The following is a 15,290-nucleotide window of genomic DNA, read 5'->3' on the forward strand; positions in this document are numbered from 1 at the left end:
GGTGGTAATTTAATCATAATCAAGTGCCAGAATGCAGGTATCAGTAAAGTATGTGAAAATAAAAAGCGAGAAAGTTGGGTCTTGGCAAGCAAACACAGTAGGAAGGTTGAGTAACAGAATTCAGTACTATGCACAAGTTAGTAGTTGTGAATATACAAGGTGGTTATACTTAAACTGATGGTGTTCTGAGTGAGGATATTGAGATATTTTACACATGTTCATTAAATGGTGCACTCGTTGAGTATGCTGAAAAAAATAATAGTTCCACTTTCTGCCACATAGTGAAAATACGGCGTTCCAAACAGTCAATATGAGAAATGTTTGTTGTTTTGACTTCAATGTGCTGTTTGTCAATTGGTGATACTTGATTTCTTTTGCGAAGTGACTGTTGGTGCAAAGTGTTAAGAAGATTGAACTTTTCCATGGCTATTGAGAAATAAGACTGGGCACTGCTGGTAAAGTTGTTTTATCAGAATGGCAGCAATATCAGTGCTGCATAATGGGAATTTCACCAACAGAAACAGTTCCGAAGAGGCCCCACATCAATAAATAGGCTAAAGAGTATAATCAACAAATTTGAAGAAACAGTCGAATTAGATGGTGCAGCAAGGAGGAGGTGGCCCATTCCCATGGCAGCTGGTCGAGAAATTGCTGTAGCTATAGTGATTGTGCAGCACAAGCTTCAAATTCTGCAACCAGTGCTTGAGATGTGTCACAGGAATTCTCTCTCCCCTGGTCAACAGTTAAAAGGATTTTGGGCACATTTTACACTGGCATCCATACAAGATTCAAAAGGTGCAACAAAGACAGCCCCAAGATAGGCTACAAAGTCGTGACTTTGGCCTTGGCCTTAGTTTTTGAGCATGCACAGAAATGGATGACATGTGACCAGGCATATTCTTTGGACGAACGAGGCCCATTTTACTCTACTTGCTGCCGTGAATGCACAGAACTGCCACATATGGGGTTCTACTTTGCCGCATTGTGCCGGAATATCTACTGCACTCAGCTTATGTGACTGTATGGTTAGGTGGTGTGGTTTCACAAGATCCTTAATTCTCGGTCCTTTTCTCTTCAAGGACGTCACATGGGCCTGTTAAGTGTACTGTGCACATCTGCAAGTTAGAAGGACCTTCCTGAGCAAAACATGATTCCAGCTTTGCAAGACCACAGCTGTGTCCTCATGACTATTTTCAAGCAAGATGGGGTGACACCACATGTCACTTGCCAAGTGAAAGATTTGCTTCAACAAACCTTTGGTAACACTCAAATTATTTCTAGGCACTTTCAAGATATTTGGTCTTCATGATCACCCGTCCTAAATACATGTGACTTCTGGTTGTGAGGATATCTGAAAGGTTGTGTCTATTACAGATGTTCTGGACTCTTCCTGATCTGAAGGATAGCATACGGCAACATCTCACTCCAATTACACTGGATATACTGCAAGCAACTGTCCACCATGCCACTGTTATGGAAGCAGCATGTTGCTGACTCGGGAAACCATACTGAACATGTGTTGTAACTTGTGAATATATTCTAATAAACGTGCCACCACCATCACTGTCATGTGTCTGATTTTCCCTCCCCTTTTCCTGCATCCACACCATATTCTGATTGCTTGCGGCACATTTCCACCTGGTGACAGAAAGTGGAACAACAGTTTTTCTCAGTAAAATCTGCGAGTGCACCAATTAATGAACATACCTATGATGTTTTGGTGCCTGTGATGTATATAGCCTGTACTGCAACATCTGGAACATCATCAGTTTAATTATAACTACCTGGTACTTTACAAGTATCACTTGAGGTGGTGGTAGACATAAAAGATATCAGATGATCAGAAAAGGTATCGAGAGTTACTATTTTTCATCTTTTTTCTTTCTTGTGAGAAAAAAAATAGTGAAGAATCAAGTTAAAGTCTGCAAGAGTTATCTGGGTGCTGACTTGATAGTGAACATAACTTCATACTAGAGAAATACCACTTGGAAGCAAAAAAGTTAAAAAGACTATTAACATTTTAACATCCTGTCAACACTGGAGTGATTAGAGATGAGGTACAAGCTTGGATCTGGATAGCATCCAAGGAAATCATGCTGCCTGCTTTTCGAAACAACCATCCTGACATTTCCCTGCAGCAATTTAGGGAATCTAAATCTGGATGGCTGAAAGATGATCTGAATTATTGTCCTCCCAAATTAGAGTCCATTGCCTTAACTACATTGTCACCTTGCACAGTGAAAGAAGTTAAAAACTCTGATGTCCTGGAGTGAAATGCAACAAAAGAAATAATGACACTTTGAGGAGTTACACAATGTGGAAAACTAGAGGAATAGTGTTAGAGGAAGAATAGTAAATGCAGCAAATGGAGTATTAGGGTTGAAAAAGGCAGTAAAACAGAAGCCACACATAACAGGCAGAATAAAAACATGGTAATACAGATGCTGCATACCACCCAGAAACAATCACTTTGTGGAGCCCATGGAGGCAAATGAGTAATGGAAGCAGCAAAAACAGTGAAGAGATGGAAACAATACTTAGAAAAACTTAATAGTGATGCAGAACAAATTTGGCTAAGGTGCAAGAAGAAGACATGAAGATTCAGGCTTCTGTCCAAAATTCAAAAATCTTTGCACAAACTCTACATATTCCCAAAGAAAGTGAAAGAGGATGGATGTGAAACTTATCACACAATCAGTTTAGTACCACATCCACCAAAAATATTCATAAGTAGATTTTACTGAAGAATGAATGGTAAAATTGACAGGTGCACCTGGAAAGCTATTTTAGCACTGTGGTTAATTGCCTTTACAAAAAGCAGAATACAGCAGTTGGCACAGACAGAATGATACAATTTTTTCAATGCGATAGGGTCCGCAGCTGCAATGAATTTTTTGAGTGATTTCTTGAAGCCTTCAGCTGCCATTCTCTTTATTTCCTGTACGATATCATAGGAGCAATGACATAAATGACATAATCTGTTACTAAAAAATCATCCATAAAATACTTGAAAATGGCGTAAGGCCAAAATTGCACAATCATACAGGAAATAAGAGAATGTCAGCTGAAAGCTTCAAGAAATCAGTCAAAGAATGATAACCGCTGATGTTTAAGGAAAGTGCACAAATGAAAGTCTTATTTAAGAAGGGACAAGTTCTATTTAAATTTCACAGTTTATGACAACTGCAGAAGAACCACAAGGGAATGCAGGAAAACCTTTCCATGAAGGAAAGATAGTGGCATTTCTAGACATTGCATTACTTGAGAGTTACAAAAACTACGATGATATCACCTTCTGAGGATGGGGGGAGGAGGGGGAGGTGCAAAAATCATTGGAAAAAAATAAAATTAGGAATCCTTTTCAGCAATTTTGAATACCAGTATTGTTATTTGTAAACATTTCGACACAGCATAAAAGTCAATAAAGAAGGGTCAAGTGAACCTGAAAGTTTTGTTTTGAAGTTGCGCTAATTGTGGTGAATTTAAAGTACAGCAAAAAACCAATAACACAAGATCAAATAGCCGAGTGGAGAAAATACATTATGAGAAATGATCCATTTGCAATTGCGTAAATAGTGTAACATGCCTGTAAAATAACATTTTCTGTGTAACATACATTATCTCCACTTTCTCATCCACAGATGTAGCAACAGTACAATGACATGTCACACATCTAGATAACAGCTGTTATTAGTCAAACATTCCCTTCAGGATCCCCATGTGAGGGGCCGATTCCTTTGAAAACTGCTTCCTGAAATTCTCTAAGGAGATTTTTTTTTCAAGATTCTCAAACGGTTTTTTCCAACAACACAAGAAGTATATTTTTAAATGTGAATTGCCGTATAAGACAGGAAGTTACCATCAGAATGAAAACAAAACTGAAGCATTTGAAGATAATCAGAGGGACATTATAGTATAAATTCAGAAGGCTATGAACTATTGTGCACAACAGCAGTATTCCTTTACATATTCACCCTTTAATGCAACATATTTTTTCCAAATTATGGATGACTTCACAGAACTCTTGGTTCTGGAAGTCTGCATTTTGGCTATTCAGAAATTTTTTATCTAAAAAGTCATGTCATCATCCTGTAAATGGCTGACACATAATGGTTTCTTCATATGAGAAACGACAAAATAATCATTGAGTGCTGTGCCAGATTAATAAGAGGATGAGACACACAATGGAAGAACCGTGGAACACCGTAGGTATGCTTTAGCCCTTTACCGTGTAATTTAGTTTAATGTGAGAGCCAGATTTCAGTCAGCAATATCAGTGGTAAAAATAACGTAGTGGACCTCCTTTACATTCAATATGGCATGAACATAAATATTAGGCTATATTAAAGATCAGTGTTTTACCACAATTTTATTTCACATTCAAATTTGTTGGCATCACCAATTCACAACCAAATCATCATCTTCCAACATAACATAGACTTGAGCTAAGCTACAGATCAATCTGTTAAGATTTCAAGGATGGGGTGCTTGTCCACTATCACACACTCATGAAGTGGAACTTATCACAACTCTCCATCAGCAAATGATGCTGATGACATTGGTTCTTTTCTAAAAGTAACTTAACCACTTACCACAGTATTTTCTTGTATCCCTCACGCTGCCACTGCCTTTCTAATCAACAGTCACCAATGTGTAAAAAGGCAGTGGATTTGTGAGGTATCAACAAATGGAGCTACAATTCAACACCATCATCTACAATCATGAGCAGTTCACACTCTTCAGCGATGAAACTGTTGCCATAAGAGGTTTATGTTGACTGACACACACATCCTTATTTTCAGTGCTGGAACTGAGAACAGGAATGGGCACTAACTAATCCATAGCTCTTAAGTAAGTTCCAAATTTCACCATACAATTTAATGAACAGTAAAAAAAGTGCACACAGTATAAACAATGAGGCATATTAAGAGCCATGAATCTTTATCTCTGATATCTCCTTAGAAGAGAGTAATTAATATTAATTTGAAGTCTCTTATATGTAATACATAATATACAAGTACAATTTATATGAATATCTAAGATCTCATGAGCACCTGTCCGTTAATCATATGGATAATCTCTGTACAATATGGTGAATCAAATAACATATAGCAGCTGGCTATGTTCTTTTTGTTACAATGCATCATCATGAATGGGAGATGCACACTTTAAATAACACACATTTATGCACCTAATCCTATAATAAATATGTAGCTCCAAGTTCTGAATTGATAGAAGTGAAGTCAGTAATGTTTTGCATATGGCCACTGTCAACACAGTAATCAAAAAGTATGGTGTGCAGCAGTACTAGGGCAGCCAGTGCTGAATCACATTTCATCTTTTGTGTTGGACTCTACCAGTTTGTGTTAGGATTAGTAATTAATCACTTTCTTGTTGATCACAGGCACTATCTATCGCTTCTCAATAGAGGAGACAGGGATTAATTGAACCCTTAGACACTGCTTTGGCAGCTAATAAGCAAACTGTCCTGTCGTATTCCAACCTAATGTTGACTTCAAGCTCCAATACTGATTAGTGTGTCACCACAACCTACACCAAAGAATAATACAGACATAAAATACCAGTGTTCTGTTCTCTTTCTATTTGTGCACATATGATGCAACGTCATCACCACATGGGACACTTCTGACATTAAATATCTATTGGTTCAATGGACCCAAAGAAAGTTCAGTATTCAATCAGTGAGCATATACTATGTATGAACATAAAGCATAACTACAACAGCCATAGGACAGTGAGGGAAATGGGGCCTGCTATCTCTACAACCCCCCCCCCCCCCCCCCACATATAAATAAAAGTCTATGCGTGCCTTTTTGGAGGTCGCCACAACCACGATGTCAAGGTGGGGCATCATCATATTAACCTGGAAACTGTGTTGGACACATTTCTAGGAATATTATTTCACAATTCATAAAAAAAAAGGTAATACTACATTCTGATATGGTCACATAAACAAGTGATGAGCACACAAGATAGCTGTACTGCAATCTGGACTATAGTCCTCCCAGTGTGACCATCACTGTGTTACATCACTCAATGAAACAGGAACCTGGAAAGTTCCTTAGATAATTCATAATGACTTAAGCTGCATGAAATTAACTAAGAGTTACACAATAACTGATTCCAGATTAACATCAATTCAACTCCCCCCCCCCCCCCCCCCCACTCCCTCTCTCTCTCTACCCAAGGTAAGTGACCTTACAGGCAAATGATCCTCTAAGCACTATGGGACTTAACATCTGTCATCAGTCCCCGGGTAAGAGATGAAAACTACCAATTTGCAGAGGTTTATGACAGCTGTGAAGAGTGTTGCAGGTTTGCACATTGTGTGAAATTTAAATGCATCTGTCACAACATAAATGACTATAACTCTGGATGTAATCCAGATACAGTAATGAAACTTATATAATTGACGAGCTAATGAGTAGAGCTTTACATTGATTTGCAACACGGTAGGTTTCTATGAATTTTTACATTCAAGGTCATTGGCATTAATCTTTGACCATGAATATCTCAAAAGACCCTACCTTTAATTTTTATGAAAAGAAAAAAGTATTGGTCCAATATGCTACTATAAAACAGGAAATATCTAGATAGCTCACCAAATACAGTAAGCAGCTATGTATCAGAGCTTTTCTGGAACAGCAGACAATAGCAGTCACCATTATTCTGAAAATTTCTTATTGTGAACAGTCAATTAGAGAAGCTTTTACTGTAACCAGTCATCATTAGTCTGTTTCATACGTGTGGCCTGTTTACTCAAACTGCTGTGTACACATGCTGTGAAGCAGTATTTCACTTCAAAATTATCCCACTGCAATCCATTTAAAGAAGAAGAGCACACAAGAGTACAGAAGATTCTGAGGAACGTTCAGCAGTGGATGGTAAATGTATTGCTAAGTGGAAAAATTTGCAGCAAATGTAGAAATCAAGTATCACAAAACCTATCAATCTCTACATGTGCTGCCTCAGCTGTGCTAGGTACTTCCAGATAAGATAAGTGAAGATGAAAGAGCATCACATCTGGATTCTTTAAATATTAACTTCCAGTTTTTAGTTGAATCTCCAGTGAAGAAAAAGAGGTTTCATTGTGAGGAAAAGTATCCAAAGTAAAAGTTGAAAAAGGTTGCCTCAGTTTTGGAGCATACTTATGTGCCACAATTGTAAAAATAAGTGTGTGAAAAATTGGATAAAGAGAAATCATGTTGTTGTTGTTGTGGTCTTCAGTCCTGAGACTGGTTTGATGCAGCTCTCCATGCTACTCTATCCTGTGCAAGCTTCTTCATCTCCAGTACCTACTGCAACCTACATCCTTCTGAATCTGCTTAGTGTATTCATCTCTTGGTCTCCCTCTACGATTTTTACCCTCCACGCTGCCCTCCAATGCTAAATTTGTGATCCCTTGATGCCTCAAAACATGTCCTACCAACCGCCTTCTTCTAGTCAAGTTGTGCCACAAACTTCTCTTCTCCCCAATCCTCTTCAACACCTCCTCATTAGTTATGTGATCTACCTATCTAATCTTCAGCATTCTTCTGTAGCACCACATTTCGAAATCATAGCCCAACTGAAAGATAAGTTTCACAATACAGAACGTATATGTAACAAAATAGAAGTTTTGACAGTACTTCCAAAGACCTGGGGTACAAGGAAAACCACAAAAGGATTTCCCACTTTGGATTACTTGGCACAAAGAGCAGAACAGTGAGCAGCAGGATGTCATATTCATCTTTAAGATCTGCAGCTCTTGCCTTTCTTTCTGTGTTTGCAGTTAAATTATTGGATACAGGTCTGCCTTTTATGCAAAAACACTTTTCTTGTTAGCCAAACATGTTTTGGCATGTCTGTGTCATCCTCAGTGGGTTTTGTTTATCAAAAACGTTATTTTACACTATATCTGTATGGTGTTCTGCAATGATAGCTTGTCATGTTTTGTTGTGAATTATACTCCTTTTGCATTCTGAGGGCACGGCAAACACATACATTAACGTATCTTGTGTGCAGTGCCCTCAGAACGCAAAAGAAGAGGGATCAGTCACAACAAAACATGACGAGCTATCAGTGCAGGACACTATATAGATTGTCCTGCAAAACCATATAATGTAAAACCACATTTTCAATAAACAAAACCCACTGACGCTGGCACGGGATTATGGAAGTGTCCAATTCCACCCCTCTGCTTTGACCCATGAAGTCATCAATATGGCGGAAACGGCTATTCTGAGCATCTCCAATATGGCGCCTATGATGCCAGTATGTACACACGGCAACAAACTTAAAACTACGTATATGTAAGACAATAACATCTCCCTCCAAAAATACAATCAAACTAATGGGACAGCCACGGGAAATTGGGGGTTTTAGAGAGGGGGCAAGGTAAATATAATAGTAAAAAAAACACCATGATCCCAAAACACACAAAATGACAAAAAACAATTACAAAATCTACAGGAATCTGACACTTCCCTTGACCTATATTGGTCAACCATAACTACTGATACGAAAAATCCAACACCTACAAAAAACAAAACCAAAACCACAACTCCTCAAAAAGTCAAAAGCCAAACATCCCTACATAGATTGAAACACATTCAATACACAAAACATTACAACACGAGGGGGGGAAGAAACGCCCCCCCTCACACACACAGGGTGCCATCAAACACAACAACATCTACGAACACAACCAACTTATAAACTCTGCGCCATAATGTCACACACCAAAACACCCTTACGTCATGGCGTCAAAGCAGATGGGTGGAATCGGATGCTTCCTTGTCGAAACGTGTTTGAGTAACAAGATGAAACAGTGTTTCTCATAAAAGGCAGACCTATATCCAATACAGGACATATATTAGCAATACCAAAGCCAAAGCCAGGCAGGGGGAGAGAGAGGGGGGAGGGGGAGAGAGAGGGGGCAGGGGGGGAGAGAAGGGGGAGGGGAAAGAGAGGGGGGAGGGGAAAGAGAGGGGGGAGGGGGAGAGGGGGGAGGGGGAGAGGGGGGAGGGGGGAGGGGGAGAGAGGGGGAGGGGGAGAGAGAGGGGGAGGGGAGAGAGAGGGGGAGGGGAGAGAGAGGGGGAGGGTGAGAGAGAGGGGGAGGGTGAGAGAGAGGGGGAGGGTGAGAGAGAGGGGGAGGGGGAGAGAGAGGGGGAGGGGGAGAGAGAGGGGAGGGGGAGAGAGAGGGGGAGGGGGAGAGAGAGGGGGAGGGGGGAGAGGGGGGAGTGGGAGGGGGGAAGTGGGGGAGAGAGGGGGGAAGTGGGGGAGAGAGGGGGGAAGTGGGGGAGAGAGGGGGGAAGTGGGGGGAAGTGGGGGAGAGAGGGGGGAAGTGGGGGAGAGAGGGGGGAAGTGGGGGAGAGAGGGGGGAAGTGGGGGAGAGAGGGGGGAAGTTGGGAGAGAGGGGGGGAAGTGGGGGAGAGAGGGGGGAAGTGGGGGAGAGAGGGGGGAAGTGGGGGAGAGAAGGGGGAAGTGGGGGAGAGAGGGGGGAAGTGGGGGAGAGAGGGGGGAAGTGGGGGAGAGAGGGGGGAAGTGGGGGAGAGAGGGGGGAGTGGGGAGAGAGAGGGGGGGAGGGGGGGAGGTAGAAGGGGGGCGGAGGGAGGCAGAGAGGTGGGTGGAGGGAGGGAGGCAGAGGGGGGGAGATATATTTCAACATGTACATGATTTTTACTGCGATCACAATATGAGCCAAATGATGCCAAGAAGAAAATACTGTGCCTGTGGGGAAAAAAAACAGAGGCAGCCACAATTGCACATACTTATGGAATTGTATGCTTATTTTAAAGATAAATACCCAAATGTAAATATTGGATTCTCAAAATGTTGTTATTTGCTGCAAAGTACTGTTTCTTGCCTATTCCAACGGGACCCATGCTATTTCTTTGTGTGTGTTACACCAAAATTTTCACAAAAGCACTGTGTAGCATTTAATTACAGGCAATCCTGCACTACTAGCATGTTTATTAGGTGCATGTCCCTATTGCCCAAGTTTGTCAAGACTAACCAAATAAGCATTTGAATTGTTTAGTATGAACTGCATTGACAAAAATATGAAGTTCTAGAGACTATAACAAAACCAAAAGATTATTTAGTTGAGGTGTTTGCACTGAATTTACAACAGCTGCTACCACACTCGTGTATCACCCAGCAGCAGTCACAGTTCTTTAAAATCACTGAAGAACAACTCAGAGCAAATCAATATCTAGTTGTTTGTGATTTTGTAGAGAATTACTCCATCAATCAGGATGAAGTGTAGGGATTTCTTAGGAATAAGCCACAGGTTACAATTCACCCACTTGTAGCTTACTACAGACACATAAATAATAATGAAATATACCACATGTCATATGTGGAAATATTTGGTTATCTTCAGCATGATAAAGAGAAAAGAGAGAGAGAGAGAGAGAGAGAGAGAGTGAGGTTTCTTTCCACAACAATCTCATCAATTTCTTAAAATGTCATTTTCCAACCATTTTCCAACGTGAAAGCACGTTTATTACTTTTCGGATGGATGTGCTGCCAATACAGAAACAGAGAGAATTTCAAGAATCTGTCCCACCATCAGAAAGATTTTTTTTTCTTTTTTAAATGGTAAAGGACCTTGTGGTGGTGTTGCAGGGGCTGTAAAGATATTAGCCATACTTGTCAGCCTTGAGCAACCTCATCAAAACCACATTTTGACACCATGGTAGTTGTTTCAGTGGTGCAAAGAAAATATTCCTTCATGTGTCTTCAAATATACATCAGTTTCCCATCATCATTAAGACATCGCCAAGCTGCAGAAATGTTTCAAGAATACAGCTGCAGGTACTCAGGTACTCATAAGTTTCATCATTGTGTAATAATAATTACAGTTATAGCAAAAACAAAAGCATATTCTGCTTGTTTACTGAGCAGGAACGAGTCACTGATTGCTATGTGGAAAGAAATACTGTTCACCTACATACACAGATCTGCTGTCTGTATGTATGACAATCATTGGTGTGACTGATGCATGTCTTACAAACTTATGGAGAAACAGAAGAAGTATGGGCCAGCTTCTTGGATCCACATGGACCACCTCCATGATTTCTGTTTCCTGCCGTAACAGTCAAAATTGTGTTGTCAGATGTGACATTCACACAATACTTGATCCAGTGACATCAACTGGAAGGGCATTCATTCACTGTCACTCTGCCACACTCTGCAACAGATTTGGTGAGCATCAAACATTTATAGATACATGAAGGTATGTTCGGTCTTTGCAACTAAACGAAAGGCAGTTTGTTTTTTGCCATTAACCATTTAATTGGAGACTTGTGAAACGAGATGTAACCACTTTTTATCGCCCTTTCATTGACACTACACCGTAAATGGTTCATAATGCTACTATAATTTAAACCATACTTTTGGGTAACATTACCTATGAACTGTATTTTTTAAATACAGTTTTTATGTGCTATCATCTGCATTTTGATAGGGCATTGATGCTTTGAAAATAAATTTTTGGGCATGGTGCATTTGGTGTGCCACTTCGATTTTACCACGTTTATAGTAGCACATTTGAGCAATATAATATACAGTGGGGTGTTTTGCGATATTCAAGGTCAAATGTAAAGGTCAATGACCTTGAATGTGACAAATTCTTAGAATCCCGCCATGTTGCATATCAATGTAAAGCATTACTCATTAGCTTTTCAATCATACAAGTTCCACTGCTGTATCTCAATTGGAACCAGGGTTCTAGACATTTATGCTGAGGCATACGCATGCAAAATTCACACAAGTTCCAAACTTTGCACACCTGTAACTTTCTTCACAACTGCTATACATCTCAACAAACTGGTAGTTTTGCATCTCTTATCCTAGATGATTGGACGCACCAAATTTGAAAGAAATCCAAGATTGTCAGGTTGAAAACGTTACTTTTCTGCGTTGAAATGACACTATTACCCATATGGAACCACACGACACATACAAAAAGGACAGAATACTGCAATGCAATCAACACCATACATAATTTTACCTCCCAAGCATCTAATAACGTCCGAAGGAATTAAAATACATATCGAAGAATTAATTATGAGACTAGTATTGACTGGACAAGGGTGGAGGAAGAACTACATTATGCCATTGTTGCAGGAACCGTCCCGGTAATCATCTCATCGGAACACACAAATCTAAACCAGTCTAGCCAGACAGAGATGTCGACACTGCTCTTCACGAATACCAGTATCGAGTTTTAACCATTGGTCACAAGCAAGCCACAGTAAGCAATAGCTGTTTTACTTCGTCAGTTCTGTGGTAGAAGCAACTTCACGAAAACAAAGGGAAGAATCACCTAACAGAACGAATGTCTGTTAGTCTATCCTCATTCTGTCATTAACGTTTCCTCATCAGCTTACCGGCATATATCAATGGTTAAAAAGTTAACAATTCGTCTTTACAATACATCTTCTGACAAAAACTCGCATATGGAAGCACAGACGTAAATAAATGTAACTGCATCTTACCATATTTCATGTTGTACCACATAGCAAGCAACTTTGTTTTAACTTTGCCTTCACCTTCTGCCAGCTCATTGTCTTCCTCGGCACCTCTCGCCTGCGGAAATGTAATCCGTCCATCCTCCCTAATACCAGACAACAAACGTTTACTTCTCGTGAAATAATCCGTATTCATAATTACAATAAATTACAACGGCATCAAAAATAGGAACAGTAACTCCATTATGTATCTGAATTGAGAATTTATCTTTTTTGTGAAATTCAACAGCAGCATATTGACACAATATTGCCCACTGCCTTCAATGACATTTCCAGCCTACCACAACACGCCCTTCCTACATAAACAAAACTAATGGGATTTGCAAAGAACTTAATTTGGCAAAGATGTTGAATTCCCAGAAGCGCCTCTTTTACGAACATAAAGGATTTTATTGATTCGAAGGCGCACGCATTCATGGCCAACTGTGACGCGTCTCTCGCCTCAGTAAAATAAAAGAATTAGCCAAGGGTACAGTAGTCATAATTCCATCTTTGGGGCTGAATAATAAAATTTTATGAAGTTTGGAGCAAAATGAAATGCAATTCTTGACATATAGTGCATATAAAAAGTATTTGCACACCAGATATTTTTAATCTCACAGCTTCCTTAGGAAACAAATCATTTGCTAATAAGAAAATACACTGCTAATAACAAATGTAGAAGAATTTACTTACTATGTGAAACAGAATAATAATCAAAATCAAGCATTCTGTGTCAAATAAAATTTAACTTTAGAGCCCCACTCGTTTTTGTCCTACTAGTATTGTAATGAGGTGTTGGGTTGGGTTGATTTGGGGCAAGAGACCAAACTGTGAGGTCATCGATCTCATCGCATTAGGGAAGGATGGGGAAGGAAGTCGGCCATGCCCTTTCAAAGGAACCATCCCAGCATTCGCCTGAAGCGATTTAGGGAAATCACGGAAAACCTAAATCCGGATGGCCGAACGCGGAATTGAACCGTCGTTCTCCCGAATTGGAGTCCAGTGTGCTAACCACTACACCACCTCGCTCGGTACATTGTAATGAGGAAGGACGGTTGGAGTTTAACGTCCCGTCGACGATAAAGTAATTACGAATGGAGCAGAAGCTCATATTGGGGTAGGAAGTTGGCCTTGTCCTGATTAATGGAAGCATATCGATGTTTGCTTTAACCACAGAAAATGTAAATCTGGACGACTGAATGGGAATGAGAAACAGTGTCATCTGAATGTGAGCCCAGTGTCTTAACCACTGCGCTCTCTCACTTGGTAACAAGTATTCGGAAACTGCTACAAGGAAGAAAGAATCATGTGGCATTGTTAGCTGGAAACTGAAGATTTTGCTTCAGCTGCATAAATTGAAAGGGTCTTCTGTCTCTGTGCACAATGTTTCGATTTCCTGCTGCTGTGAGTGAGTTGTATACTGAGCGTATCTATTGACTGTAGGTAACTGTCGTGTATGTGTGTGTACAATCCAGTGTTAGATTTTTGTTGTATGGTGCTATAAGAAGAGAAAGGGTAAAATCAGGTGCTGATACTACATATGGGCTATTCATCTATTAATCGTAATTATTTTTGGTAATTGGTTAGGGATACACCAATATTTCTTTTACATTAAATAGTTTTTACATAAGTGATTAACTTTACAATTAATTATTTCAGTTTTTGCAGTTTGGAAACTAAACAAGGAAGAAAGAATAAAGTAGCATTGTCTCTCTAACACACATTATTACACAAACAAGTCCTCTTGTCCCTAGTACTCATCGTGTAATGTCAGCATAAGTCAGAACATTTCATGTTGACTGTGTTTCTCTTACAATTGTGGCAAACATCGGTGACCTAACAGCAGGAGCTCCTAAGTAATGAGGCAAAGTCTTGTGCTGTGTGTGTCAAATTCAGAAATGAATAGCGTAACAAGTGTGTATGAATATGAATGTCTCTATGATGTACTTTCACCAAACCTTGTTACTTCTGTCGTAATTTATGTCATAGCTTCTGATAAGTAGCAGCTGCATGGACCTACAATTTGTCAAACTGGAGGGAAATAAGTAACCATTCCCCCTTTCAAGACCCCTCACCACACTGCGACCACGTCATCTTCCTCTGCTCTCCTCCCCCCATGAGCCATTCAGACTTTCACCTGTAACCAAGCCTTATTGTTGTGTCTACTTTCCAAACGATTGTGTCTAAATACGCGCTAAGTTAAAATCATGCCACGAAAGACATCATGTAAAGTATGGAAATATTTTGAGAAAAGTGACAAAGATTTATGTAAATGTAAGCTGTGTTTCTAGACCACAAAAAGTTTGGTAAATAGACCAAATCTGATGAATTACTTGAAAATTAGCCATGTGTTAACGAAAAACAATCATGTAAGTTCTCCAGTAGTTTATTTCCCAATACATCATAAATGTTAAAGAAACAACTAATAACACAAACAGTTCACTATGATTTACTGTAACTAAAACTAAAATATTTGTTATAAATTTCAAAATATATTATGAATAAAAAGTAAATGATTTTCATATTGTTGAACATGTGATAACTGAATGATACTTTTAATTCAGCATTAACATCCGTGATAGCAAAAAACTGCTTGCCTGCTATGATTACCTAATGGTGGTTCATTTGCACACTTGTAAATAAACCTTGTTTGAAAGGGCAGCACTATAAAAAATATGTTGTAATAAATAAGCAATAGTAAATAACATTTATTAGGAGTGTGTTACAAAACGGTACTCAGATTTGGTACAGTCTGATTCTAAATCTAAA

The 15,290-nt window shown here is 39.6% G+C and overlaps 1 protein-coding gene across 2 annotated transcripts in view; it reads right to left on the minus strand.

Annotated features, from left to right (window-relative positions):
* The window catches only part of LOC126470123 (cysteine protease ATG4C), an 81,201-nt gene extending 68,348 nt beyond the window's left edge, over positions 1 to 12,853 (minus strand). Inside the window, exons 1-2 of one of the 2 annotated variants that reach the window (XM_050097738.1) lie at positions 12,507 to 12,640; positions 4,593 to 4,810 (exon numbers count right to left, since the gene is read on the minus strand). Coding sequence is in view for 1 of the 2 variants with exons in the window: in XM_050097736.1 (XP_049953693.1) it covers positions 12,507 to 12,675 (169 nt within the window). In the remaining variant the exon portion in view is untranslated. Of the gene's footprint in view, positions 1 to 4,592; positions 4,811 to 12,506 lie in introns of both variants that reach the window. The other variant, XM_050097736.1, reaches the window with a different exon arrangement.
* Between the last annotated feature and the right edge of the window lie 2,437 nt (positions 12,854 to 15,290).

This window comes from Schistocerca serialis, chromosome 3, assembly GCF_023864345.2.
Source record: "Schistocerca serialis cubense isolate TAMUIC-IGC-003099 chromosome 3, iqSchSeri2.2, whole genome shotgun sequence".
Classification (NCBI taxonomy): Eukaryota; Metazoa; Arthropoda; class Insecta; order Orthoptera; family Acrididae; genus Schistocerca; species Schistocerca serialis.